The following is a 27,705-nucleotide window of genomic DNA, read 5'->3' on the forward strand; positions in this document are numbered from 1 at the left end:
TTTATCAAGTACAACAGAAAAATTATTGCTTCTAAACCAACTAAAGCAACTTTGACAATAATGGTATCCTTTCATGCCTCTCCACAAAGTAACTTCATTACTAATTTCCATGTAGCTACAGCTTCATTTTTTTAGGAAAAAAAACCAGGCACCCAAGATTGACTTACCCACTTGAACATCATTTGAATAATCTTCAGCTTTAGCAGGTTTTTCTGTAAATAAAAAACGTAAAAATAATTCAAACTGGACTGATCCCTAAATATTTACAAAAAGCCTCTTTTTTTTTCACTTATACTCCAAGTAGTGACCTATCAAGACTGCTCTGTAATACTACTTTTGCAGAAGTGGGATGCAAACTTCTTCCTCAGTTGAATTTTTCCAAGGGAAAGACTCATACTTAAGTAGGCCAGTGAGCATACTGTAGGATTGCGCAATTTCAAAAATGATACTTCAAAGTTCTGAAACTATATTATCCAAAGCACACATATTCCACAGTTTCACATGCTACTACAGTATGGGCGTAGAAAACATCCATATATACCTATTATGTTCCCAGCTGTAACTGTGAAATACTTGACTTCAAAATTCAATTACTTTTATTTCCATATGTATGTTTAAATTAGACATGTCACACATCACTTAGTGCTATTACTGCTAATAGACTGAAGGCTGCACACAGTCCCTGCTCATGCTTGGAGGGAGTCAGGCTCACCAGAAAAAACCTCCCAATAGCCAGGATGCTGGCTGTAGATAATAGGAAGAATTGAAGAGAGGGAAATACATTCTCTGATTTGGGAAGCCCATAAACAAAGAGCTCAAAGCTGGGTGGGACATTCCACTTTATTCCTTACATATACCCTCTTCTCTGAGTACGCACTCCTGACCGGCTGGTGGAAAACAGAGCGTGGAAAAGAAATTTTTAGTTCCATCATATGGCCAAATATAGTAATTTTTATCAATATAAGTTTTTCTGAACTGGGAGCACTCTCCCAGTGCTCCCAGTTCAAGAAACTTCTAAAACTGAAGAGTGCTTTCTAAGCCATTGAATATTGTCATTAAAAATCCCAAGATGCTAGATTCCAAAAACACAGATGTGTTTGTCCTCAGAAGAAAACAGCTGCAGAAAAAGTTATGAATGCATTTTTATTGCAGCATAGAATTGTATTCCATAATATTTAACATTCTCGATTATTAATTTTTTTAAGTAGCAAAAGCATGGAAAACACAATATACAAACCTGATTCCTCTGGTTCAATGGCCATATCATCTTCTGTTTGCTTACTTTCTACTCCTAGACAGAAAATGAGTGTTGAAAGTTATTCACATTACATCCATAATTTTGTTTTTATTTCCCAGCAGCCACACAATCGAATTAGTATCAAACAAAAAGGAAGGCTTAAATTATAAACTAACCAATTTGGTTAACTGAAGAGTAGGAAATAGGGTACTGAATGCATTTCACATCCAAAAGTTTAGCTACTAGAAGTAGGACTTCTGTTGCACACACCAGAAGGATTTTACAATCGTTGTTTGAGTGAAACAATGTATGTTACCCCTTTTAATTATACAAGAATGCATTTTTCAAATAGAAAATCAAAATAAATATAGCATCAAATCCTACACACAGTGCTCAGGCTAAACTGCTTAGATCACTTTGCTGACTCAATCAACATCATGTTTGAGAAAAACTGCTTTAACAAGATTTTTAACTTCTTAGAGCGTATCTTTAAATTACATTTCACACAGTACTCATTTAAAATTCCTCAAGAACAATACAGCAAACAAAAATTTACAATGTAATCTTTCTGAGCAGCAATGTGGGAAATTACCACAGAGCTCCAGTTTGAGCAACAGAATAAGTACTTCTTAAGAATGTCATGAGGTTCAAAAAGGCCAAGTACAAGGTCCTGCACCAGGGTCAGGGCAACCTCCAGTATCAATAAACATTGGGGGAAGAAGGGATTGAGAGCACCCCTGTGGAGAATGACTTGGGTATTCTGGTGGATAAAACACTGGACATGAGCCAAAAGTGTGCACCCCCAGCCCAGAAGGCCAACTGCATCCATGGCTGCATCTAAAGAGGTGTCTCTCATGACACCCCCCATGGAGTGCTGCATCCAGCTCTGGAGTTTTTAGTAGAGGACAGGCATGGACCTGTTAGAACAGGTTCAGATGAGGTCCATGAAGATGATCAGAGGGCTGGAGCAATTCTCCTAGGAAGGCAGGCTGAGAGACTTGGGCTTGTTCAGCCTGGAGAAGAGAAGACTCTAGCAAGACCTTATTGCAGCCTTTCAATAAGGGATCTTGTAAGAAAGGCAGAAATTTTTTACTGATGCCTGTAGCATTGGATTTTAAAGTGAAAGACAGTAGATAGAGATTGGACATAAGAAGCAAAATTTTTATGATGAGTGTAGTAAGACACTGGAACAGGTGCCCAGAGCAGTAGTGGATGCCCCACCCCTGGAAGTGTTTAAAGTCAGGCTGCACAGAGCTTTGAGCAAGTTGACTAAAGAAAGATGTCCCTGGACATGGCAGAGGGATTGAACCAGATGATCTTTAAATATCCCTTCCAACCCAAAGTGTTCCACGATTCTATACTCTGCTGTGTTTTTCATTTGTTTGTTTTTTAATTATATTAACCAATATAAATGGAAGAAAAAAAGTTTTTACAAACTATAAAATTTCATACCTGAGAGGTCTTTAGCAATATCAAAATCTTCATTAATTTCCTCTATAAGTATAAAAAGGAAAAAGTGTATAATCAGCTTGCTATTTTTTTAAACATCTAATTTTCAAATGTATACATTTCATCAAAACACTAAGATCACAATTACAAAATATATGCCTGGCCCTGTGGCTTCATTCACCTCCTTTGGAAGGTCCTCAACAGCTAAGAAAACATTCAATTCAGAGCCATAATGAAATCAAGCCCTCAAGTGATGGAACTTACATGCTACACAAAAGAACATGTAGCTAGCACATAGACATGTTTACCTGCTATTAACAAACAGATACTTTGATGAATTCCAGGGGAAAAAAATACATCTTAAATACTGTTTCCTGTTTCACTAAATAACTGTTCTATTCATCAGCTAGTTATTTCAAAATTGTACCTTTTCAACAATTGTTGTTTGGACTATGACACAATAACTGAAATTTTAAAACCTCTCCTTACTCTTTCTAAATACATTCAAGTACTCCCACTTTCATCTTTTACAGCATCAACTCCATCCACTAGACATAGTGAAAACCAACCAAAAAACCTGCAAACCTATAAACTTTAAAAGTTTTTATTTGGATAAACATGCAATTCATTTGTGAGTCCTAACTTCCTTCTTGAAGGACAACAAAGAAATTCTACAATTTGAATTACGGATTCTACAGAAAAAATAAGTTCTTTTTGTTTTCTCTTAATATGGCACCTTTTAATTCATTTTGCTGTCCTCTTAAGATTATGATAACAAAGGTGACAAAACAGACACAATTTATTTACAGTAGAGAACTTCTTGACTTCCTTCTAAACTAAATGACTGTGGGTTTTTTCAGTCGGTTGTCTGAGATGACTCTCAAAAGAGCTGGCACTTCAAGACAATAAAGCGTATGGAATACTGCAGCGAGAATACTGCAGACAAATAATTTGTAATTGCTTCTACTAATGAGACATGCACCAGCAAGAAGTCTGCATCAAAGCAGAGCTAGTACTGACAGCCTGTACATTTTGAATGACCTTACACACTGGTTGCAAGATTATGAGCAAGGCTCATCGCAAGAAGTAGGCTGAGTGTCTGTGATTACTGCGGTCCAGCTGTCCATTAAAAGCCTCAGATACCCCACTTTGTGTCACTTGAGACCTTAAAGATGAATCCTCAAGGACGGCATATTAAAACAAAGTTTCTAAGTTCGTAGTTAAAAATCTAAGTTTAGAACAATACAGACTGTAATGAACCTTTGCCATAACTGACAATGTCTTGACTGAAGGTCACACAGATTATGTACTTCAATATATATAAACGGCAAGATTAAGTTTACAATTTTTATGCTAATTTGCCTAAAATATTTATATAGGTATATAGGTGTATACCTGTATCTTGAGTCTCAGTTTGCTTTTCATGTTTGGGTTCTGAAAGGAAAGAAAAAAATACAGTGGCTGATATGCACAAAGTATCCTAAAAATTTGGTTGTTAAACATCCAGTTCCTTTCATTAATGATAAATGCAAACTCCTTAAAAAACCTTCCCTAGTTTGGGGGCCTGAATAGATATATGAGCTCTTTCAGAAGCTTGTACTAGAAATTCTACATTAAAAAAAATACTATATGTGTACATATTGCTGAAATTTCAAGACTTTCTACCACACAGATGAAATGTTGAAAATAATTACAAAAATAACTCTATCATTCTGCACAGTTGTTACGATTCTCCCACATTCTTAATCTTTGCATACAGTCCATCTAATTTTTGTAATTCCAAAGAAGAAATAGGTTAAGAATATTCAATATTTAATTTTAAATAATGTCTGAAAATAGACAAAATGCTATCCATTGTCTGAATTTTCAATATACACTTATTGAAAATTTTAGAACTAAACAAGTTCAAAGTTCATTCAGTGTTTTGGATAATTTCATTATCTAACAGGTACTAATCCTCATCCTAAAAAGGTTATTTACATAACATTTGTAAAAAACCAAACAACCCTCCCACCTTAATACTATTGTTGTATCTTACATGGTTCTAATGGTCACATGGCTCTCCCTACGCACCTTAGAAAGATCTTACAGAATATGCTTAAAAAAACATCAAGAACTCTTTATTTCTAATGAAAATCTCAAACTTGCTTTCTTTCTCTACTTTCCTGGTGATGAACTGTAGGAAATTCTTCATAAAACTACTGAAAGTTATGTACAGTAACTGAGTTCTTGTATTCCAAGTCCTATAATCAATCCATTTACACACTCCACTGTGGGCACTTATTTCAACTAAAGAATTTTTAGCTTTAGCAATAACCTCAGTGATGCAATTACAGCAATCTTATTAGAGCAGCTCCTGATCTGAATTAAGAACCAAGCCACACAAAGCAAGAGTCACAAAAGAAACTGGACTGCTCTGGCCAACAATCACCTTGCACTGCCTTCAGCTTTGAGAACTCTAGAAAGCACCAGGATTGGGAAAAATATTTCACCAGAGGGTCCTGCCAGAAGAGGGGAAACAAATGCAATATAGATGGGGAAGATACAATGACCCAAAGCTTATACTTCTGTTGATTTCACAGACAATTGCATATAAAGGCTTTAATGTGAATCTTCTTGTGGAATTCTACTGCAGTTTTGGAGCCCATGGCAAAACCACAAGCTTTACATTTGAGATAAAGAATTTCAGATCTCCACATTGGCCTCCAACTGTTCTTTGACTTTAGAAAAACTGTGCCATAATTGCTCTTCTCCATGAACAAGGTAAATCTGTTTCACTTTCAATCCAACCAAAACCATGTCAAAAGGTACTAGAAAGATGGGCCTAGAGACAACAGGGATGAAAAATAGGTACAACTGCTAAAATGGTGTCTAGCATATGAACACGAACATGCCCTGAAACTCCATAGACTGAACTCAGAGGGAAAAAATGGTGTGTGACAGAAAGGGAGCCTCATCTGACTGGTCTTTTTCTTCTACACTGCTCCAGTCTGCAGCTCTGAAATGAAATTCCTCTAAATAGTACAAAAGGACACATTGTGTTTTCTCTCACAACCAGAATGTCTTCAAGGTGGAACTTGAAAGCAAAGTAAAATTATGTTGTGAAAATGAGAACTTTTTTCAAGAGAAAAGCAGTTTTCCATGGCTTATGTTGAACTGTGGGAATACGTTACTGCATAAAGAAGCCTGACAATTTAATAGCCAAGAATAATAATTTTTTTGACAGTCACATGCTACCTTAGAATTTCCTTTTGAGGAAAACAATGGAAGTTTCTATTCTCCTTATCATCCTAATCAGAGGACTGGCAAGAATAAAGAAAGAGTAGAGGGATTTATCTGATACTATTTAAAACTCTCATTGCAGCACAGAGAGGCAACTGTACATGAAACCACTGCTTTCTGAAGTGCAAGAAGCACATGAATGACTCACAAAATACAGTGATTCACTGTTATTGTGCTGGGGTGCCAGAAGAGACTGCAGAATATGAAATGCTGTTGGAACTGATTTTAAAAAAAGCTGATGCAATTTCCTTTGCAACCTTCCTGATCAACTAAGTCAAAAAGCAGATAGAGATGTCTCCTCACAAGGACACAGAAGCATTTTCTGTTCGTGTTACACCTACATACGAAGGAGCATGAAAAGGAAAGATTAGAAGTTGCACTTCTTCATATCTAGGTGTGAGAAGCAAGAGAAGTGATTCTTGATTAGGAACTGATCATAAAATAACTATCACCTAGAAAGGCAAGTAAAAATTAAGCCCTGGGAAAAACCTAGAGTCTCTTGCTTTTCTATCCTATTAATGCTGAGACATTTTGTCACAGGCACCATAACTGAGGCAAATAAATATCTTCTGCAGACTGAGAAAGACACAGGCTAAGGGCTAAATACATCCTTGGGCCACTGAAAGTCTTTCAGTGGAATTTTGACTTCTATCCCAAAGACGGATGTTGGAATTTACCTCCTGATAACAAAGAATGAACCTCAAAGTTTTCTGTTGCAAGTATTTGGAAGTTAAGAAACGCTGTCCTTTGGCCAGGTTACACAAACATGGGAAATAAACAATAAACAAAGATATGTTTAACTATTCTGAAGTATGGTAGTCTCCAGAAGGATATCACAGCAGGAGCCACAACCACACACCTTTGTTTCAAGGCTGTGACTGCTATTCTTCTTGTTTACTTTTTGATTTGGTCTCAGTAATCATTAGCAAATCATCAACCAAATCACACTAAAAAAGAGTAATTCCCAAAGAACTGGTAATGGCAGACAAGATGACATGGTGATATTGAGTTAAACAGACGCAATAAACCACAGCTGACCTGGCCAGGGTTTCACAAGGAAAAGGGTATGCAAAGCCTTCAACATTCTTATTCCACATAGGCACAAAGTATGGCAAAGAGGACCAATATGGGAATATAATGCATATGCATACTCTACACATGAATCAGTGTTAAAAGATTGATTGATTGATTGATTACAAACACAGGGGGTTTGAACAGACAACAACCCAAAACCTTAAGTGAGAACTTGCAAAGTAATGTGACAGCATAGGAAATTTTAAAACTAATTCCACTTGCATATTAATGAAACATTTTGATACTGTAATTTTACTAAATATAGAAGTTGTCATACCTTGGTCTTCACTATAATCTTCATGAGCTCTATCCTCTGTTTAAAGAAAAAGAAAATTAGTAGGAAAATTCATGGAATTTTAAGAAAATAAAGATGCAACAAATAATGCAATATAGTGTCAAGTTTTTTCAGACCAAAAAAAATATTTGAAACTATAGTAGTTCATACTGTAATAAGTTAGTAAGAGTGCAAAGGTGAAAATTTCTAAAAGATCCTGTAAAAAAAACTGATTGATTTTCTGGCATAAGAAGATAGACTTAAAAAAAAAAAGCAGTATCAGCAGGCTTTCTTATACAGTTCATGAAGCCATCTAAAAAATACCTATAGTTTGGAATTGAAGTATCTATAAATCATTTCTATATATAGCTAACTTCTACAGTGTAATTTTGGCATCTACTTGTTATGGCTTACTTGCTTTTAAAAAAAATTTTAGAGATACTACTTTCTTCTTGACATCACACTAACTGCAACATCTCTGGCAAGTTTAAATTCTTTTTTATCACAAGAACATTTCTATACAATTTAAAATTCCAATATTCATTCCCCTGAAAATTCAACCTTCAAAATATTATTCTGCCCATTTGGCTGACATTACAGAGTAGTAGTACTCATGTAGGTTTTAGCATAATTTCCTCAAAGTTATTATGTCTACATTTTTAATTTACATACTGAAAAAATGCTATCTAGAAGCACCAAAGTCTTGGGTGTTGTGTGGTTTTGTGGTTTGTTTTGTTTGTTTGTTTGTTTTGGGGAGGTATTTTTGTGTGTGTGACTGTCTTGGTTTGGGGCCAAAATTCAATGAACTTTTAATAGAAAGAAAGAAGACTTTGGACTGTACCTGTGTAATGTTCCATAGCATCTTCTGGCAGTACCTCAGAGTCACCTTAAATAGAAATATTTAATGTTTTATATTCCAACTGAATTTTCATGTGACAGCTTAATAACACAAGAGAACTTAGAAAGGTCACATATTTAGCTCAAAAATAACAGAAATAATCATACTGACTTACTACAGTGCTTTATTTGAAAGTGACTGCTGAATTATAAAACACATCCAGGAACTACACCATAAAACACACAGTACAGTAAGTTTATGCATATTTGTATTTAGGCCTAAAGTTAGGAATATAAGCAGGTGTTGGATGATCAATCCATTGATTAGACTGGGAAACTCGTGACAGAACAAAATATTTATGTAAGTTTGTAGATTGAATTCATGGAGTGTTATGCTCACAAATGTAATGGTAACATAGTGGCCTAAAAATCAGGCTTACTTGAAACTATCTAAAAATCCTTTGAAAATAAAACTGATGAAACAGTCAATATGACACATTGCTTTGTAGCACATTTTAAAAAGTGTGATTATCATTTGAAGTAATGAAAATTTACAAACCTGGAGTGTCTGGATCACTTACTCTCTCTTCCAAATCTGCAACATACTCATCTAAAGATGTAAATTAAATATGAACAAATAAAAATCTTGAAATTAAAAACATGAAATATGTTTAATATTTCATTGTTTTAACTTGTATCCATAATCAGTCTTTCAATGCCTAAATGTAGCTCCTTAGTTGAAAAATGAAAAACTAAAACTTTATAAACTGACATTTGCAACTTGACACATGGCAATCTAACGGAAGGCCTTGGGCCACTCTCTCTTTTAGCCTTCTGCTACGCTCTCTGTAGCAAAACTAGAGCAACAAGTGCCATTAGTCTCCATCAATATTTTTTAATAATGTTTCTAATATTAATAAAAAATGCAAACATCCTCTATTCTCAAAATTGTAAAGTAGTTTCTTTACTAATGTGCAGGGGGCTCACTTGGTGATGGATCTATAGAAGACAAGATATGAACCAGAAACTGACCTTGCAAAATATGTGCTTCACTTCTGGCATCTCAGATTTAGAGCAATTTACTTCCTTTCATTACCTAGCTAAATTTGGGGATTATTTTCCTCTATAACTACAATTCTTTTCAATGCTGTTAATATACTCACTATGACACATCTGAGAAAACACAGTACTGAAGATAAAGTAACTTATCCTTTTACTTTGGAAGTATAATAGCTTGGATTCTAAACCAGTAATCTCCCACATCATTTGGAATAAACAGTTTTAGCTGCATCAAACAAATAAAACTACTCTTCTGTCACATCTGTGACATCAAATACAATTGTGAGGTCCAGAGCTAACAGTGAATCAAACATAAGACTAGTCCAAATATAAATCAATTTTTAATGTCAATGCAAGAGACTGCCCATACTATAAAAAAAACACTGTTAGAATCCTGAAGAAAACACTTATCAGACAGTAGAGAAACTGCAATATCCATTTAAAGCTTCTTCATAATGGGAAAGATGAGCTAATGCCATTGTACGTGACATCAAGCATAATATGAAGATGACTACAGGGTAATTGGATTAGTCCAAGCCAAATTTCAAAAAGCTTTCAAGATGCATTAAGGTGTGCAGAAAGACAGAACAAAGATAGTTCAGAATTATGTTCTTGGTGTTGACTCACTCTCTGACAGTAGTCAGCCACACAGAAACAAACAGTCCTGAAGGAAAACTACAAATAACTGGATGCTCCTAATGCCAAGAAAAATAGCCTAGAAGAATCTTAGTATTATAGACTGTACAAAGACAATATAAGCAATAAATCTCATTCTCACTTTCTTAGACTGTAAAACCACAGATCACTTGCCTACCAAGTCCCCAATCATACACAACAGTCAGAAACACACAGTAAATAAAAAGTTTTTGCACCAATGAAAGCAGTTTCCATACCTGTCTCCTGTTATTTGTAATAAAGACTTTCAATAGCAAGTATGATACAGTCATCCCAAAGTACAATTCTCCAAGAGAGTAAGAACTAGTTATTGGAGAAAAAAAAAACCAAATTCAAAATTATATATTCCTAAACCAGTCTAACCTTTTCTATTTTTCTTTCTCATATAATTTGCTACATTGAGGCAGAAAACCATTATTACTGAGTATGGAAAAACAAAATGACACCTGGAATTTCATATGGTTCAGATTCCACTGCTCCAACATCATCTGCCATAGGATCAGCATCTGAGAAACAAATATGTTTGCACAAATTTTAACATTTTAAAAATCAACAAACAGCACCACAAACCCCCTAACAGATATTATGTAAGAACAGTCATATTTCTAAGCTGAAATTCTAAGCAATTTTTTCCTAATGGTAGCAAGATATGTATAGAGACTGAAAAAAAATACCATTTTTTTTATATACAATATTGAGAATGTGTATATATGAATAAACTCTATACACATTTCCTCAAAATAAGAGGACTCTCCCCAGAAATTTCTGACTAAACTGGAGGAAAGGAGAATATATTCACTTTGCCTTCTTAATTGCAAAGATTTAAAGTAAACAGAATTTGAATTTCTCTTCTAGTCTCCTACTTTGACTTGCGCTGTGGATGAATAAGAGATACAGAAACAAGGAGGTATCACACACCCAGACTGAAGAGTTACTCTGGTTGTGAAGAAAGAATCTCAGTGCACTTCCGGCAATCAAAACTTTTAGATGACATCCATAACATGGGTTTTTTCAAAAGGTATCAAGAGGTATTAAGAGATAGGTAAAATTTTCAGTAGTACAAATAAAAGGCATTCAGAAAAATTTTCCCCTAGTTGGATTTAGATCATATGATTCCACTTTAATATTTTCACTACAATTTTTATCATCCAGTCAATGCCCCAAGGTGACAAGATATGAGTGTCATCTTTATACAATATCTTCATCTCCGCAGGACTTAAATATAGTTAATGCATAACATTTTCTTAGGGAGCCATATTTCAATGAAAGAAGAATGAGAATAAAGTCTAGAAAAGACTGGGTTAATAAACTTTAAAATTGCATTTAATAAACCAAAAGGTCCAGAAGCAGACTCCATACAGGTATTACTGATAGGAGATGAACAGATTGCGAGCAGCCATGCCAAGAAGCACTTGGGGGTGCTGGTAGATAAGAGACCGGACATGGAACACCTCTCCAGAGGTGTGAGAAAAGTCTGAGAACTGGGGTTCAGCCTAGAGAACAGAACATTGTGGGGTGACCTAACTGCAGCCTTTCAGTATCTTAAGGGGCCTACAAAGGAGCTGAAGAGAGACGTTTTACAAGGGCACGTAGTGATAATGCAAGGGGTTTTGGCTTTAAACTGAAAAGGGGCAGGTTTAGATCGGATATAAAGAAAAAATTATTCACTATGAGGGTGGTGAGGCACTGGAACAGGTTGCCCAGAGAAGCTTTGGATGCTTCAGCCCAGGAAGTGTTCAAGGCCAGTCTGGGTGGGGCTTTGAGGAACCTGGTCTAATGAAAGGTGTCCTCAATGGCAGAAGGGTTGGAACTAGGACATCTTTAAACCAAACTATTCAAAACCATTCTATATGATTATATGCATTCCTCTATTGGGGAGATATATGCATATTTGGAGCACAGATTAATTTTGTTGAAAGCTGGTAGAATAGTAATTAATAATATATGGTTACCTGGATGCCAAAACACATAGCATTAAAATACTCCATTTTGACTTAATATATTTATTTGCTAAATAATGCTGTAGTTGACACTTGCTATGGCTCTATATTTTAAGTAGAAATTACAAGTCCAGGTTTTAATGAGATGTATTTTCATTTGTCTGGGTTGGGTTTGCTTTTGTAAATTTATTTTTAAATGTATTTAGTCATTCAGATACCTTTCTGAACCGAGTCTGGTGTCTCATACGCGTCTGGTATTTCATTCTCAAATTCTCTGAGCATGTCATCTGTTGCAGGAGCTTCAAAAGTTTCTCCATGTATTTCTTCCTTTACTTGCCACTGGTCACTTACACTTTCATCTTCATGTCTCTCTCCTAATCAATAATGCAGATTGTTAGTGAATAAATTTTCTTTGGTATGTTCTATTACCAGCAAATATTCAGTCTCCAGTACACCCTTTGTGTTTTCCAGCTAGTCTCCAATGGGAATGGGGATTGACAGATGACTTATCTACACAGTCCAGCATTATAAACCAAACTTGCCAGGACCTTCTTTGCTCACAGTAAAGGCCATCTCTGGTCTACCCATTCTTGCCCTCTATCCAGTATTTTGAGGAAGTTTTTGTTAAATGACTGATTTGAGTTACTGCCACCAAACAAGTCTGGATAAGAAGACACAGTTTTAGGATTTGGTGACTGAACTTTTTGAATTTTCTTGAAAATGACAAATGAGCTGATTTGAATGTTTTGTGCAGGCAAAAGTACTTTAACTGCATACCAAAACCAGACTCTGAGATTCCTCTAGCCTGTGGCAGTATTTATAAACTCTTCGGCAATTTCTAAGTGTTAATGCATTACCAGGCTGGGAATGGAGAGCTTCATGAAGAACAGATTGAATTTCCTCTTCCAACTCTACGTCAGCAGTCTTGTGCTCTAAAAGGATTACAAATTGCAGTGAAGGTAAGTGCAAAAGGCAAAACCTAAACATTAACTCAAAGCTTGCAGCTTTTAGTAGGCTCCATAATGTTCTTAATCCCTTTCACAAAGTTCCCTAGAGACTGACCTGGTGAACCTCTGCAACTCACACAATTAGAAAAAGAATTTTGTCTTGCATACTCTCCAATATAGAGAGTATTACAACAATCACATCAGATTCATCCATCTGAAGATGAATTGGAAGAAATTATCTACACTGCATTTTTTGCACATGCATTTTTTCCGGGGTAGTAACAACTTCAGATAACTATTCAAACCAAGAACTTTCTTCTAAGGAATTAATTCACTAACACTTTCATCTATTATGTTCCTAGAATTTAGGCAGCAGCACTAGCAAGTCACATTTGACAACAAAATGTGAGTTGCAGAAGTAGGGTCTTATCGACTTAATAAACAGGGAAAATAGATATTAACATTACAATATCAATTCCGCTACAAATTGCCAGAAGAAATCACAAACTGGTTTCATGGACAAGTGATTGGCATCTAACACATAAGCCCAGGAATTTGTATGAAGTGTTGTCTTCATATGAATGTCCTGAAATTAACATTGAGAAACCCTACAATTTGACATTTGACAAAAAAAAGCTCTAAACCAGATAACAGCTGCATTTTCAAATAAAGATCCAAAATGGTACCAGTTACAAAAAACGATCCCACAAAAACAGAAAACACACACACACAAAAAACACCAAACAAACAAAAAAAAACCCCAAAAAAACAAACAAAAAAACCCCACAACCAGGAAACCATAACCTCATTCGATATATTTTAGAAATTATATCCCAAGAAAAGTAATGAAAGTCTTTTAAAACAAAACCTATATTCCATAGATTCCACTGGCCATATGCTCTGTATTTGTAGGTTTATGTATTAGACTCACTTAAACATCACACAGGGTAAGCCTCTTCAATAAACAGGAAAAAACATGTACTCTCTGAATAACACTAATGCAAATCACATACGTGAAATGTGACGTGTAAAATATTTTTTCTTGAATCCCTCTTAATTCTAATACATTCTACTAATAGTATAGGGCTTTAAAAATATTTAATTTTTTTTAACAGTAGGAGCTCCATTTATTGTATTTATTATATACTAGTGGTTTTAGCAGTAAAGTGAGTACTTTATTATCTTATTAAGTTGATTGTTGAGGGGGTTTTATTTGGTTGCTTTAAGGTGAAGAATCTGCTGTTATTCTGGTTGGATATACAGTTGGAAATGTATCTTTAAACCACAACCGTACATCATCAGAAAGTTATTGTGATGTGATACTGCTACAATGGTAACCATGAAATTTTACACTTTTCATGGTCAGTGATTTATACAAAGTTATAAATAGTGATTCCTGTTAAATAAACTTTAGCAGATAAGCAAAACAAAATCTATAAAAGGGTTTGCATGTTAATGACACAGAATTATAATTCAAAGGAAGCATCATGTCTTTTGTTTCGCCTATGATTCATGAAAGGTCTTACCTGATTCGACATAGGACTTTTCAGCAGGCTGGACAGTCTCCTCGGATTCTGGTGATGCTGGCTGTGCTGGGACAGATCTTTCTTTAAGGCCTGCATTTTTCAGTTATAAAGTTAACTTTATGCCCTTTTTGAACTGATTCAGCTATAAACTAAGAAAGTTCTTTCAACTAAATTAACTGATGTTACACTCTCCAAAAATGCATTCAAACAATCAGTTATAGGGCTGTCATAATATACACAGTGATATATACAAAGACTAGAGTATTCAGATAGTAAAAGATGTCTGGAAGACAAACATACAATGAGGAGGATAAAAGGTACAGAAATTTAAGCACTTGCCTTTATTTCAAAGTAACTGAACAAATGACTATGGTATTCTCAACATCTATTCAGTATCCAGTAAAAAAACAGGCAGCAAATTTTTCTCTCTGTTTTCAATTTGGGCAAAAAGTGCTTCATATGATCAATTTTATAGGTTCTATGAAGAACTAATTTGAACTTTATGAAAAGCTGCACAGAATGAGAAGAGGTATTTTAAATTCATATGTTACATCTTAGAAGACCTGATTAAGATTAGTTTGTTTTGACAACTAAATGAGTGTAGAAAAAGTATGACTGATGGAATTTTACCACTAAGATCCTGACTATCTATACCACAGAGTCTTTCTAGATCAAAACACAATGAAAATAGAGCAATCAATAAATGCAGTGATCAACAGCATCATCATGGCAGGAGATAAAGATACAGCTGTGATAGATCATGTCACATCTTAAGACACCATATGCTCAAGAATGTGTTGGTATTAGACTAATTCTCCTCTCAACTCTCCTTTAGGAAGGTTCAAGCAAGACTTATACAGGAAGTTCAGACTGGGTATAAGAAAAAAATTACACATCCACACTCTCCCACCACAAGGGCAGTGAAATCAGTGGAAAAGACTGCACAGAGAGGTTGTGCATAAACCTTGGAGGTTTCAAAGACCACACTAGATAATGGCCAGAGCAACCTGGTCATTCCTCTGAAATGACTCTGTTTTGAGCAGGGTGTTGGAATAAGGATATCCTGAAGTCCCTTCCAAACTGCATTCACCTATAATCCTACATCCAAGGTCAATTAAGAAAAGACTCCCTTCTCAACACACATACACACACTGCCCAAAGCAAACTCGTTTTTCAACAGCTGTATACACAGAAATCAATAGAAAAGATAGTATGTAAGAAAGCAGAGGCTAAACTATGATGAATACTCCTGTAGTACTATCAATCTTGTAAAAGCAACTGTTAAGTGGAATAAATATTATATTTAAAGTAAGTACAATTTAAAAAAATAATAATTACCACATTTCTATTGGAGTCAAACATATCTCAATACAAATTGGACTAGTGTGTCTCAAACCAAATTTGTTGTAGACTAGAGAGATGTTACTATTTTATGCATTGTGAGAAAAACGTGTTTATTTCAAGTTACAGGATAACAGAATTAAGTCTGTCTTTTTATATTATTTAAATTTAAACTACTTAAAGGTAAGTAGTTAGGCTGTATCCAAAAGTACTGTAACTAAGAGTCCACCACTTTGGATTCAAAAGCTAGAAGAAAAATGCCAAATTTACACTTGGTTTTTGGTCAATTTTCTTCTGTCATTAAAAAACCATCCACCTAGAATATTAAAAAAATATTATTAAGACATTCATCTTTTGCTGCAGGAATATTAATGGCTACAAGAGTAAGAAGTTACATCCTTCTACAATCATCTTTGGATGAAGACAAAACCAGTCAGTCATATTAGCCACTCTCTCACACTTCAGAATCCATAAGCATGGGAACAGCCACCTTGCTTTCACAAACACAGCTCAGTTCCCTTACACATACACTGCTTCAAGTAAGTATTCATATCCTCAATAACCCACATGTCCAGTTCCAGACAACCACTTACTCTGCTCCATGAACAATAAATGAATTCAAAGCATTTCAAAAGACAGCCAATACTCCACACCCAACAAGCACTATGGGTATTTAACAGGAAAGAAGGAACTAGCAAGAGTGTGTCTTTGTTTCACTCACACATTTCTCAACTTGACCTTCAAGCTTTTTATACACATCTATTGTATTTATCACTGATTTCTATTCAATCCTGTCAAGTATGGAATATATTACATCATTTGCTTTTTGTAAGATATTATTTTCTCTCTTCTGTTTATTAAAATTATGTTGCACTTAGCTTTTACTTGTCTGGTGCATTTTTTGAGCTTATGTGGTAACTTGCTGCATTAAGTTTAATACAGTAATATTTCATAGAGATATACAACAACACAACAGATCTCTGGGGCAAAAATACTTTATTTTGTGGCTATCTATATAGCCTTGAGTGCTGGTCAAATAAAATTTTCTTTGGAAAGAAAAAAATAAAACAACCCAACTTTTTCAGAACCAGATAAACTTTGGGTCATAGATACAATAATATGTTAATCAGAACAGCAATTAATTTCAAATTTCACTCCCACACAGTTACAAGTCCTGTCACATTATGGGAGAAAATAAAAAGTCATGTGCACTATACCACTGTGCCACCATCCTTGAGAAGTGTGATTTGAATGCTCCTCTGGTCAAATACACATTTCAACGCTTACCAGAGCAAAGCCATCACCAAAACCTAACAGAGAATGTTCATTATGCAAGTGCATTTATTAGATCTTCATTCTCTCATATTTTTTGCTAAGCACTATAATGTTCACAATGCACATCTCTTCCCTCCCTCTTCATGCATTTATAAATATTTAGAAAATACCTAAGCATATCATCTCTGTTAATTATCACAGCCAGAATCTTAAGCTACTGTACTGTTTTCTACAGCTTTAATTAGAACTATTTTTCATGACTATTTGAACAACATTTCATTTTCTCTAAAAAAAAAAAAAAACAAACCAAATCATCTTTAACCTTATTATCACATCTTATAACTCTAGGGATCAGAGGATGTTGCAGACATATGTATGGAACAGCTGAGATAAGTGTATTGCTAACTGTTATACACAAAATTTTAGCAAAACCACAAACAGAATTAACCTTCAGGACTTCAATATTACATTACCATCCACATGCATATATATATATATATACTCATTCTCAATTTCACTCCTTAGTTTTGCTTTCTTGAAACTAATGCTGCGGTATATCAAGAATAAATCTTCCATTACAAATTTTGTTCTGAATCCTGTGTAATTATATTGTGCAATTGCTTGCAATATACTTGCTTTCAAATTCATTTAGAAAATATTTATTTCTAAATAAACTTGAAACCAACCATAGATTCAATAATATTCTGAAATCTCTTTAATATCTCTGCAGAAATGTTGTGCAACTTTATTTATTCTAATGAGACTGCTAGATAAATCCTTCCTTGATGCTAAAAATACAGAAGCTGTAAGAGTAAACTAACACAAGAGCTTGCTTATAGAAACATCATGAACTTGAAAAGTGTTGAAGAAAATAATAGTTGCAAAAATACATAAGCTGTTCTCTAAACAAATTCAACCAGAATAGAGTAGCAGTAGCATATCACATTTTAAATGTAACTGGAATACAACAATACTTATCAATTTTCAGCAGTATTCATTACCAAAAGGGTGGCAAACTTAGGAAAAAATCAGGACACAGTTAAATAAAAAGTGATAATGAATCAAGTTTTCCAACCCAAAGATAGCTAAATAAAATAATTAAATAAATAGGGAATGGAAGAAGGGCAGAAACATTGTCATGGGATCAACAGACAAAAACCTTGGAACATTTTGCTGAGTACACCCTGGGGTCTCATGAACAAGTGCAACACTCAAGTTGGTTTGACTATTTGTGTATAAAATAGTTTTCCCAGGAAAAAAGTAGTTCCCTCAGGGAAAAAGTTTGGCAGAGAATAAGTTACATTTATTTGCTTAGTTCCTATGACACTAGAGTCCATTAATGCTCCTCTTGGTTGTTTCTGTGAAATAGAAATATTTTATGTGTGAGTTTCCACTACATGTGTCCAGATAAGCCTGTTAATATTGCTTTTGAACTTGCATTTCATATAGAACACTAGACTTTCATCTCCACATTAAGCAAATACAAGTAAACAAGGAAGGAAAAAAAACCCCACAACCAAAAAAATCTAAACCCATATTTAGAGTAGGCTTGAAGTAACTGGCATCAATCTGAATGTTTTCAACACACACCGGTAGCCAGGCCCATTAACATATGTACATACTTGAGTTTCACAGCAGATGTTTCTGCTTTGTGTTTATAATACCAGTACACACTGAACAGTTTTAAAAAAATATTATATATAGCCTTTTTTCACACTTATTTCCAGAAAACATTATTTTCTTATTGCCATATTTACCACATCCATATAAATATGCTGAATTTTTCATTCTTGAGGTCTGTTCCTCATTAGCAGAAGAGGAACTCTGTTTATTTCTTTTCTTTCTTGTCTTCCTTGGATTGGTTTTTAACTATCTTTTTTGTTTCTTTGTCTTTTCCCACCTGAACAGTGCCATCCTTTTCACTGCTTGACTTTTTTGTAGTCTCCTTGGGTTTTACACTTTTGTCTAGGCCTTTTTCCTTTCCTCTGTCTCTTTTAGCCTTGTCAGAATCTTTCTTTAATTTATTCATATCAACAGCTTTCTTGTCCTTTCGATCAGTAGCATCTTTTCCTTTCCTGGTTTTCTTTCTTTCTTCTTCATTTTCCTCCTTCTTGGATTCCTGCTTCTCCCTTAATTTCTTGAGTGATTCTTTAATAGCTTCTTTTACTTTTTATTTTTTCATTTAAAAAAGAGGAAACGTTCAATAAGAGAACCATTCTTAGGCCACAAAACATCTTATGAACAACCAAGTAAAAGCTTTGATCAAATTATTATTTAATGTTTGTTAGATATAAACTTGTATAATTAACTTCTAAGCTTTAAGCAATTTAAACAAATTAGTTTTGACTTTTAGCAACATCTCACACCATGCAGCCAGCAAATAACCTTGGCTCATACTGCAGCTGCATCCAAATGAAGCCCTAATCTAGAGAAAACCATGCCTCTATTATCTTACTGCTAACTTCTGCACAATGTTAAAAACCACTTTTGCCTGTGAGCATGAAAATCACAATAAATTTTGAACCTTTGACAACAGCATAACAGTTGTAGAAGTTATAGTTAAAGCATTATAACACAAAGCTATAATAAAATGTTTTACTGATACTACTGCCTCATATTAAGCAAAGACTTAAAAAAGATAATGGAAGTATGTACTGAGAAGTACAAGTGAGAAGAAACAGCAATGTCCCGATGAATTAAATCAAGTCCAAAAAAGTTAACTGGGTTTGACTACACTCAGTGAAATCAAAGCAATAATTGTAAATTGGTTCTTACAACTTTGCTTTTCAGTTATCAGTAACACTTTTTTCTTTGTTTTACTTTTGGAGTTGTGTCTCTTGTGCTTCTTTTCTCTATTTCAATTCATATTTGGCTGTGACAATGTATCCAGATAATATGTCATAAGAACAGTCAGAATAGAATCCTTGAAATTTATGTTCAATACGTTTAATGTTCAATATTTACTTCCATTTTGCCACAGTTTTGGAATATTTGTCAGTACCAGCAGAATTCTCCAGAATAAGGAATTCTTAAGTCAATAAAATTTAAAGGTTTTTCCATTAAATCTGTATGCAATATTAGCATTTAATTTTAAAATTAATACTCCCTCACTATTAAGAATGTGATAATGACTTTTACATATAAACAGCTCTATTTTTATTCAGACTTTTGAGAGAAACTGCAGTCTGTTGAGGCAAAAAAGCAGGTTTGCCTCTAGGTGCTGTGTAACGTTTCTGTGGAGTGAACAATTCAATTACATAGCTCAGTCTAAAAGGAATGACATCACATTTCCTTCCAAATGGCTTTTGATATAAAACATTTGAAATATGACATGCCATTTCTTTATTCTCATATCAAACATGGAAAATAATCCAAAACTCAGGAAAGAATTGCTAAGTGACATTTATTACATTCTCGGAAACACACGGTTTGCAACCAAGTTATACCAAGCACAATGTGGAACAGATCCTAAAAATTTCAACTTGATGCAAGAAAAGTCACATTGAAATGAGCAGAGAGCTTTCCTTAGCAAATACACTTTTTTTCTCATGACGGTTTGTATGGTAAACAGCATGCATTTTTCACATACTGCTGGAAAAAAACCACCTTTAAATCGATGTGTCTTTAATGCAACATAAAGACTTGTAATATACATAGCCCCATGCTGCCTGGAGATAACTGAGCAGGTATAAAAAGCTAAGCACCTGAATAATATCTGGTACTTTGGTGTTTGCTGAGGCTAATTAGCTTTTTTTGTCTTTAACGCACTTAGACCATATGGCCTGTTCATATAGCAATGTAATTATAAATAAATATATGGCATAAATTGGTTGCAAGCTATCCTACGTTAAGCTTTTAGAAAATTTTGCAATCCATCCTGCAAATAATATTAAAGGGGAAGTTATTGAACTTTGCCTTCATTTCTCCTCCCACAAGAAAAAAAAACAGATGAAACTATCAAAGTACAGCCTTAGAAGAATTAAGGCATTTGAGTCCAATCACAATATAGTAATAGTATCATGAATTCATGGAAGACAACTAAAAGAGGATTTCACACAGAGCAAAACCTTACTTAAAAACATGCAGAATATCAAATTATCATAAACTCCTTACAATCCAAACAAGACATCTGTTGTAAAAAAATCCACACAAACTAAATATAATCTCTAGTTAGCAAAGCACTTGCATTGCCACTAAATTACAATCATAATCAAAAAAAAATACCAAAAAATTGCAAGAACAATAGTTTGCTGCACCATTAGACAATATTTAGCCAACATAGCTGGTATTAGTAACCATTATTATAACCCAGACCTGGTATTTGTAATGCGCATGCACATTCATCATTATCTGCATAAAGTTCCGCAATAAAAAGAGCATTAAAAATACCTTTGGGTTTACTTTTTTTCTTGGCTACCCCTCCAGGCTCCTCACCTAATTTGTTGCAAAATTGAAATAGGTTATGAACATATTTGTGATGTTTAACAAACTTGACATGAAATTTCCCAAGCTGCTATGTTATGTAAAAAGTTCACTTTACACAGCACACTACAATGCTATGGAAAAAAACAAAATATTAACTGATTAAGAATAAAGCAAGTTCAGTTGCAGGACCATCACAAGTACTGATATGAAAGACTAACTAATCAAAGAAAAGTACCACATTACCAGATGCATGCTACTTGTGAAGCTTCTTGACTTGGAGATAGCTCAGTTCTCTCCAGACAAGTGCTGCCATGTAATTATGACCAACACCCCTCTGATTTCTCTGCAAAGTACTTGTCAGATCCCTCTCAAACACACTAATTTATGCTTCTATAAAATTTTATAAATATTTTATAAACATATTAACTCAAAAGGTCTTCAAGTGCATAGGTATTGTAGAGTATATAAATTGATTGTTTTCTTACAATAAATTACAACATATATTTCTTTATCCAGTGGAAAATAAATGTTTTGGCAAAGGTATTGCTCAGATCCAAAATGCAGTTGCCATTTCATTTCAGTTAAAATACTTACTGCATTACTTCAGACTACTTAAGACTGTTAAGATTTTTATTTTAAAAAATAAACCTGATTCTCCAAAATCAGGTGCTGTCTTCTTTTCCCATTGTAGCTAACAAACTGAGGGCATTCAGCATCTTGATTGTGCTTTATACCTAGTACCACAAGAGGCATAAGGCAAAAGCCTTTCCAAAAATATAAATAACAATTAGCTTCATCTTTTTTAAACCATTAAAAGAGACTGGATTATCGCTATCATGATGCTGTGGATTAAGACTTAAACCCCACAAACACAGCAATTTTAACCATAAAAATCATGTAGGTTGCTACCTAAAAGCCAACTAGAAAGTAAAGAAAAGCTGAAAAAATACAGTAACTATTTATTTTTAAACTCATACATAATCTTATTAAATGAGAAGAGATATTCCCACATCTCAACATTAGGCTTCTCATTCAGACATACAAAACACCTACACTGAACATCTGCACCTTGAGTTTAGGTTTCCAGAAAACAGTATCTACCTAAATTGTGTCATTATATATCAACACTTATTCTGAAAAACAAACAGTATTCCAATAGCCTATACTAAATAAATAAAATCATAAATTTAAAGAATGTAGTCATTGTAGTCACTTTGCATCTAACTTCTATACCACACATTTTCAAAATATCAAGCATTGACATTATGGCCAAAATTGTTTTAAAAAGGGTCAGTCAAGTAAAAATATAATTTATAAATTAATTTCCTTACAAACTCATACCTGGGATATGAGTTTTTTCAAGCTCTTCCCTCATAGATTTACCACCATTGCTGAAGTCCAGCGCTCTAACTTGACTAAAATCATTATTCAGTCTTACTATTTCTAAGCAGAGCGTGGAAGAATAAGTTAACAATTTTTTCATATAAAAGGAAAAATAGACTCTCACTTCCTTTTATTACAACATCAATGAAAATATAAACAATAAAAGATACTCAGCAAAGTTGCAAAGCCGTATGTAAATTTCCAGCTCCTCCCCTCTTTTCATATTAAAATTAAACATTACTGGATATTTTAAGACACTCTTAAAAGCATGTGTTGACAAGGAAAACTGCAAAATTTTACAAGGATCAGTATACACAAAAACTATCATACAAATATTTCAAATTATTTTTAAATAACCACATATGCACTATGTTGAAAGATTACAAAATACCTTGTTCACTGATTACTGTTATTTCATTTGTTAAATATTCAGACAACCAGTACTTTTGTTTCAATCTGCTTTTATGCAATGAATAGCACTAAGGTTCTCAGCAAATTACCAATTAATGACATAATTACATAAATCATGTAAATTCTAACATATTCTTAATAGACCTGTTTACAAGGAAAGTATGTAAAATAATATATTGTAAAATGTTAGTATTATGCAATAATCTCAAGACAGAAATCCTGCTGCGTCTTGATTTCCACCTGGTCATGATCCCTACAAGGGGAAATCCCTACAGAGGAAAATCTCATTTGTCAGCCCCAATTAGCCTGAAGCAAGATGGGTGCAAAACACCTGATTTTCCAATACAGCAATGCCCAGAGCATGTGACAAAATCTGGCACCTAAGGGAATTCATGGCAAAGATTTAGGCTCTTACAGCTTGGGAGCACACAAACCAGTGTCCAGAATTTTATAAATCATGTAGTTGAACTTGTAGATTCTTGTTCTAAGGTCCAATTCAAGTGGCTTCACACTTGTTTTGAGCTAGTTTTAAAATTCCTTCTTTTTTCCACTCAATCCCACATTACAAATGTCCAATGCTGGCAATACAAGAAGAAAATATACAATTTATAACATCAAATGTGGGTGTAATGAAATGTCAGAAATGGCTACTATTGGAGTCAGTTAATTAAAAAGTTGAGTTCAAAATTAGCATAGGTGGATAGGTTTACAATATTTTCTAAATAACTGCTTTAAACGGTCATTCTAAAAATTAAATACTGTCAAAGTGGTTATTTTCACATAATGCTTAAAGGTGGTCAACTTGCTATCTTAACTGGTTCTTTGAAGCTTAGGAGTATTACAAACCATTCTTATTCTGCAACAAAGTCCAGTCATTTCCTCTATTTTTCCCCATAAAAACCTTCAAGAGCATTCTCCACAAACAACCCTCAAGAGAGAGCACAGATTTAGAACTTAAGCATCAAAGAAAAATATATAAATACTATTTTTATTCAGAAATATAAGCATTGCAAAACAAAAATAGGTAAAAAGCACTGGTTTTGAGCAGTTTCCTAGATGTTGACAGGTAATATTCTCATATTTAACAATATACTGAGCAACCTGATACGCAAATACTATTTTATTCACTTAATAATCCTGACAACTTTAACAGCCTTGCTAGACAAAAGGCTTTGCCATGTGAAAAAATTCCTGTAAGTCAATTTCTCCACTGCATCTACCTGCATAAACACTTCCAACCTGCAGCACCATGAAACAAATGTAAGCTAATTAAGGTGGCTTATCCACTTGGATGTGAAAAAGGGAGAGGATACTTTGCATTTACCATACAAAGCACATGGGCCAGGTTAGCACTAAACAGCCAACAGGCAGCACTTGCTACCCTTCTGCACATTGTTCAAAGCCTGGATAACAGAATATTTATTTAGTGTCAAGTTTTAAACACTAGGGCTTTGTGTTCTTTCCTCAATTTACGATGTTCCATCCTTAACTACACAGAAAATTAGCAAATGATGTTAAAAATGCAATACTGAAAAAGGAAACACAAATCTGTAAGCCAAAATCATTATTAACATTTTTTCTTTCCTTTTTATTTCCCTTCTCCAGAAGAACTGCAAGTCAGAAAAATTTATGATTGTTTGCATAGCCTCCCACACATAATTATTACTATGATTGTGCATTTATAATACGTTATAGTAGATATACAAGGTCATCTGCTAAACAAAATTAGTTTACTGATAGAAAGCCAGCACCCACTTACCTTAAACTGAGCTCAGCACTTGTGTTACCACAGCCTGTAACTCTCCCAAGAGCAAGAGTTTTAATTCATACAACTAGCATAAAAAACTCCCAAACAACAAAACACCAAGCTTCAGTACATTCTCCATACATTGCTGTAGTATCTCTTGCTTATTTAACTGCCTAATGTCAGAAGAAAAATCCAGATCGGATACACATGGTAGAAAGCATTTGTGTTTCCTGAAGTCACAGATGCTTATGCTGCATTCTATACAAGCAGATACAAGAAACCAACAAGGAAATCTTGCCTTTATTAGCCTCATCTTGAGACATACATCCTAACTGACCACGAGAAAGACAGTATTTAATGTATTTCATGCTGCTGTGACATCTTTATGATACCTGCTTATCTGATGGTAACCGAACAGGGAATACAGTAACACATCTGCCCAAAATGACTGATCTGTACACAACAGCTTTCCCCAGCTCTCAAATTACACTGCAATACAGGTGGGTTTTACCTCTCCCATCTGACCATTAAATGAAATTTAAATCTTTCTAATGCTTCAATACGTTCTTCTTCTATACTGCCATCTAAATGCAACCTATACCAGTAACTGTTAGGAAAATTTGATTTCTTCTATAGCCAATCAATTGAGACTAACTAATAATGAATTTTTTTTAAAAGGGGCAGGGGTGAAATACTGGCAAGAAAACTTTTTGCAATAAGAATTTCAACAGGTATGCAAGCAATGTACTCTTTATTCTCTTCAATTCAAAGTTATTCTATACATTATGAGCATTGTGATTTCTCTTTGCCATATAAAACACTCTCCTACTTTCAAATTAAATACTGCTGAAGGTGGTCACAGAAATCTGGGGTTCAAAGCTTCCAAAAGTTTTCAGCCATTTCAGATTTATGGGTATTAAGGGTTTTTTCCCCTATAAATATATTTTCATTAGTATCACAAGAAAGCAAGCAAAAGCTTTGCTACAAAGGTCAATGCAGTATTTTGTTTGAAGATTGGCAATTAAAATATCAGACATTTACCAACAAACGACAAAGTAAAACATCCCACATATTTCTAAAAATGCTGGACAAACTGGAAGACTACAATTTTAGTCACAGACATTTATTTCTGCAGGTCTGTAAAATTTAATATAAATTAACTGTAAGGAATATGAAGGTATCTAATGAAAACTGCACGTCCAATTTAATATAAAATCAGTAAATATTTTCCATATAAAAAACATTGATTGCTACTAATTTTCTCCTATTTTAAATTCTCACACCAGAAACTGCATGGGAAAGCAGCAACCTTGCCTTCTAAAATAATTATTCTAAAATAATAGAAGTCAAAGCTCCTGTGGCTTTCAACCCATATTTTTAAAATACTTTAAAAACAATATACTGACTGTATTTGTATAGTCACAAACAAGCAAACTAAAAATTTAGTTTTCAGGTTCCTGAACTAATTTCAAACTATTTGTGTGGACTCACAAGCAAATTGGGATACTGTTCAGTTTTCTTTGCTTATTTACACGTCATACTCAGCTTAATGTGTTTTGCTGTTAAATGCTTTTTTTTAGAACAGATGAACAAACAAACAAACCAACCTGCCATGCTGATATAACTGAAGGTTCAACTAAATCTTATTACCACCCATACTAGCCAAGTTCTGCTTGCAATCACAACCATTAATAGAACACATGAAAACCAAACTCCTCTAACCCAAACTTTCGGAGAGTTTTGAGAGCTCCACTCACCACTGGTGAGGGTTTAATTGTTAACAGGAACAACCCCAGGCAAGAGTGAGCACTTCCAAAAACAAGACTATATTCCAGAAACAAGGTACCCTAACGCAAAGTTATTTACTTACCCTAGGTCTTTGCACCCACCCCTAACCCCTTCTTCTCTTCTGACAAATTCTTCATTCCCACTCGAATTGTTTTCGAGCAGATGTCTACACACAATAAAACCAACAAGGAAGTTGCATGATATCAAATTAGAACTCTGTTGGCTGGAATTTCATCTCTGTAGCCCACATTAAACTAATTCACTGTTTATTGATCTATCTCAGTGCCTGTAGCTTTCTTGTGATTCAAGCAATCCACCTCCATTTCCCTTGAAAATTTTCCAGTTTATCAATTCATATTTTAACTACTTTGTATAAACTTCATTATATAGAATTCCTATAGCAGATGTTTCCCTTCTCTTTTTGGCTATCTAGCTCCATTACTGAAGCATCTACAATAGAATTCAATGTTCCATAACAATTTTTTAATTCACACTGAGACGTGCTATTATCCAAAAACAGTGATGAAACTCTTATTTCTAATTCAAATCTGTTTCTAAAATTAAGATCAAAAACTTCCCAAACAAAATAAAACAACCCAAGCTTGCTTATTTCCTACATCTCAGACATTGCAAGTTTTTTGCACTTGCTAACAAACTGCTCAGTAACATGCCAGATATCTGCTAGCATTTATTTTTATAATGTTTGGGCATTTATTTATTTTCTTTGCCTTACACTTTATATATCTTTTTTTTAATAACCATTACATTTATATGTGGTTAACTTTCTTATATCTTAATCCCCAAATATTTGGAAGAAAAGGTGACCAATGCTCTCATCATAAACCCTGAGCAGCGGTATTAGCCCATCACAACATTTCACTTACTTAACACTAACACATTTTTATTACTTTTAAAAGATTATACAGTAACCTGAACTGGATGATGTAGAGGAAGTTTTTTTGAAACAGGCATGTCAAATTGTTTAAAATTGTCATGCCAAAGTAAGTGAAAATTTATTTATTTTTAAAAGAAGTT

The 27,705-nt window shown here is 34.1% G+C and overlaps 1 protein-coding gene across 7 annotated transcripts in view; it reads right to left on the reverse strand.

The window, feature by feature from the left end:
* The window catches only part of ASPH (aspartate beta-hydroxylase), a 107,748-nt gene that overhangs the window by 66,912 nt on the left and 13,131 nt on the right, over positions 1 to 27,705 (reverse strand). For 4 of the 7 annotated variants that reach the window (XM_017727491.1, XM_017727490.1, XM_017727495.1 and 1 more), the window contains 11 exons: positions 14,301 to 14,390; positions 12,685 to 12,759; positions 12,046 to 12,201; positions 10,334 to 10,393; positions 8,713 to 8,763; positions 8,158 to 8,202; positions 7,320 to 7,355; positions 4,082 to 4,120; positions 2,690 to 2,731; positions 1,238 to 1,291; positions 168 to 212 (listed from right to left, as the gene is read on the reverse strand). In XM_017727491.1, coding sequence (XP_017582980.1) covers positions 168 to 212; positions 1,238 to 1,291; positions 2,690 to 2,731; positions 4,082 to 4,120; positions 7,320 to 7,355; positions 8,158 to 8,202; positions 8,713 to 8,763; positions 10,334 to 10,393; positions 12,046 to 12,201; positions 12,685 to 12,759; positions 14,301 to 14,390 — 693 coding nt within the window. The remainder of the gene's footprint in view (positions 1 to 167; positions 213 to 1,237; positions 1,292 to 2,689; positions 2,732 to 4,081; positions 4,121 to 7,319; positions 7,356 to 8,157; positions 8,203 to 8,712; positions 8,764 to 10,333; positions 10,394 to 12,045; positions 12,202 to 12,684; positions 12,760 to 14,300; positions 14,391 to 27,705) is intronic. The other 3 variants (XM_017727492.1, XM_017727494.1, XM_017727496.1) reach the window with 3 other exon arrangements.

The sequence above is a fragment of the Corvus brachyrhynchos genome, unplaced genomic scaffold (assembly GCF_000691975.1).
Source record: "Corvus brachyrhynchos isolate BGI_N302 unplaced genomic scaffold, ASM69197v1 scaffold60, whole genome shotgun sequence".
NCBI lineage: Eukaryota > Metazoa > Chordata > Aves > Passeriformes > Corvidae > Corvus > Corvus brachyrhynchos.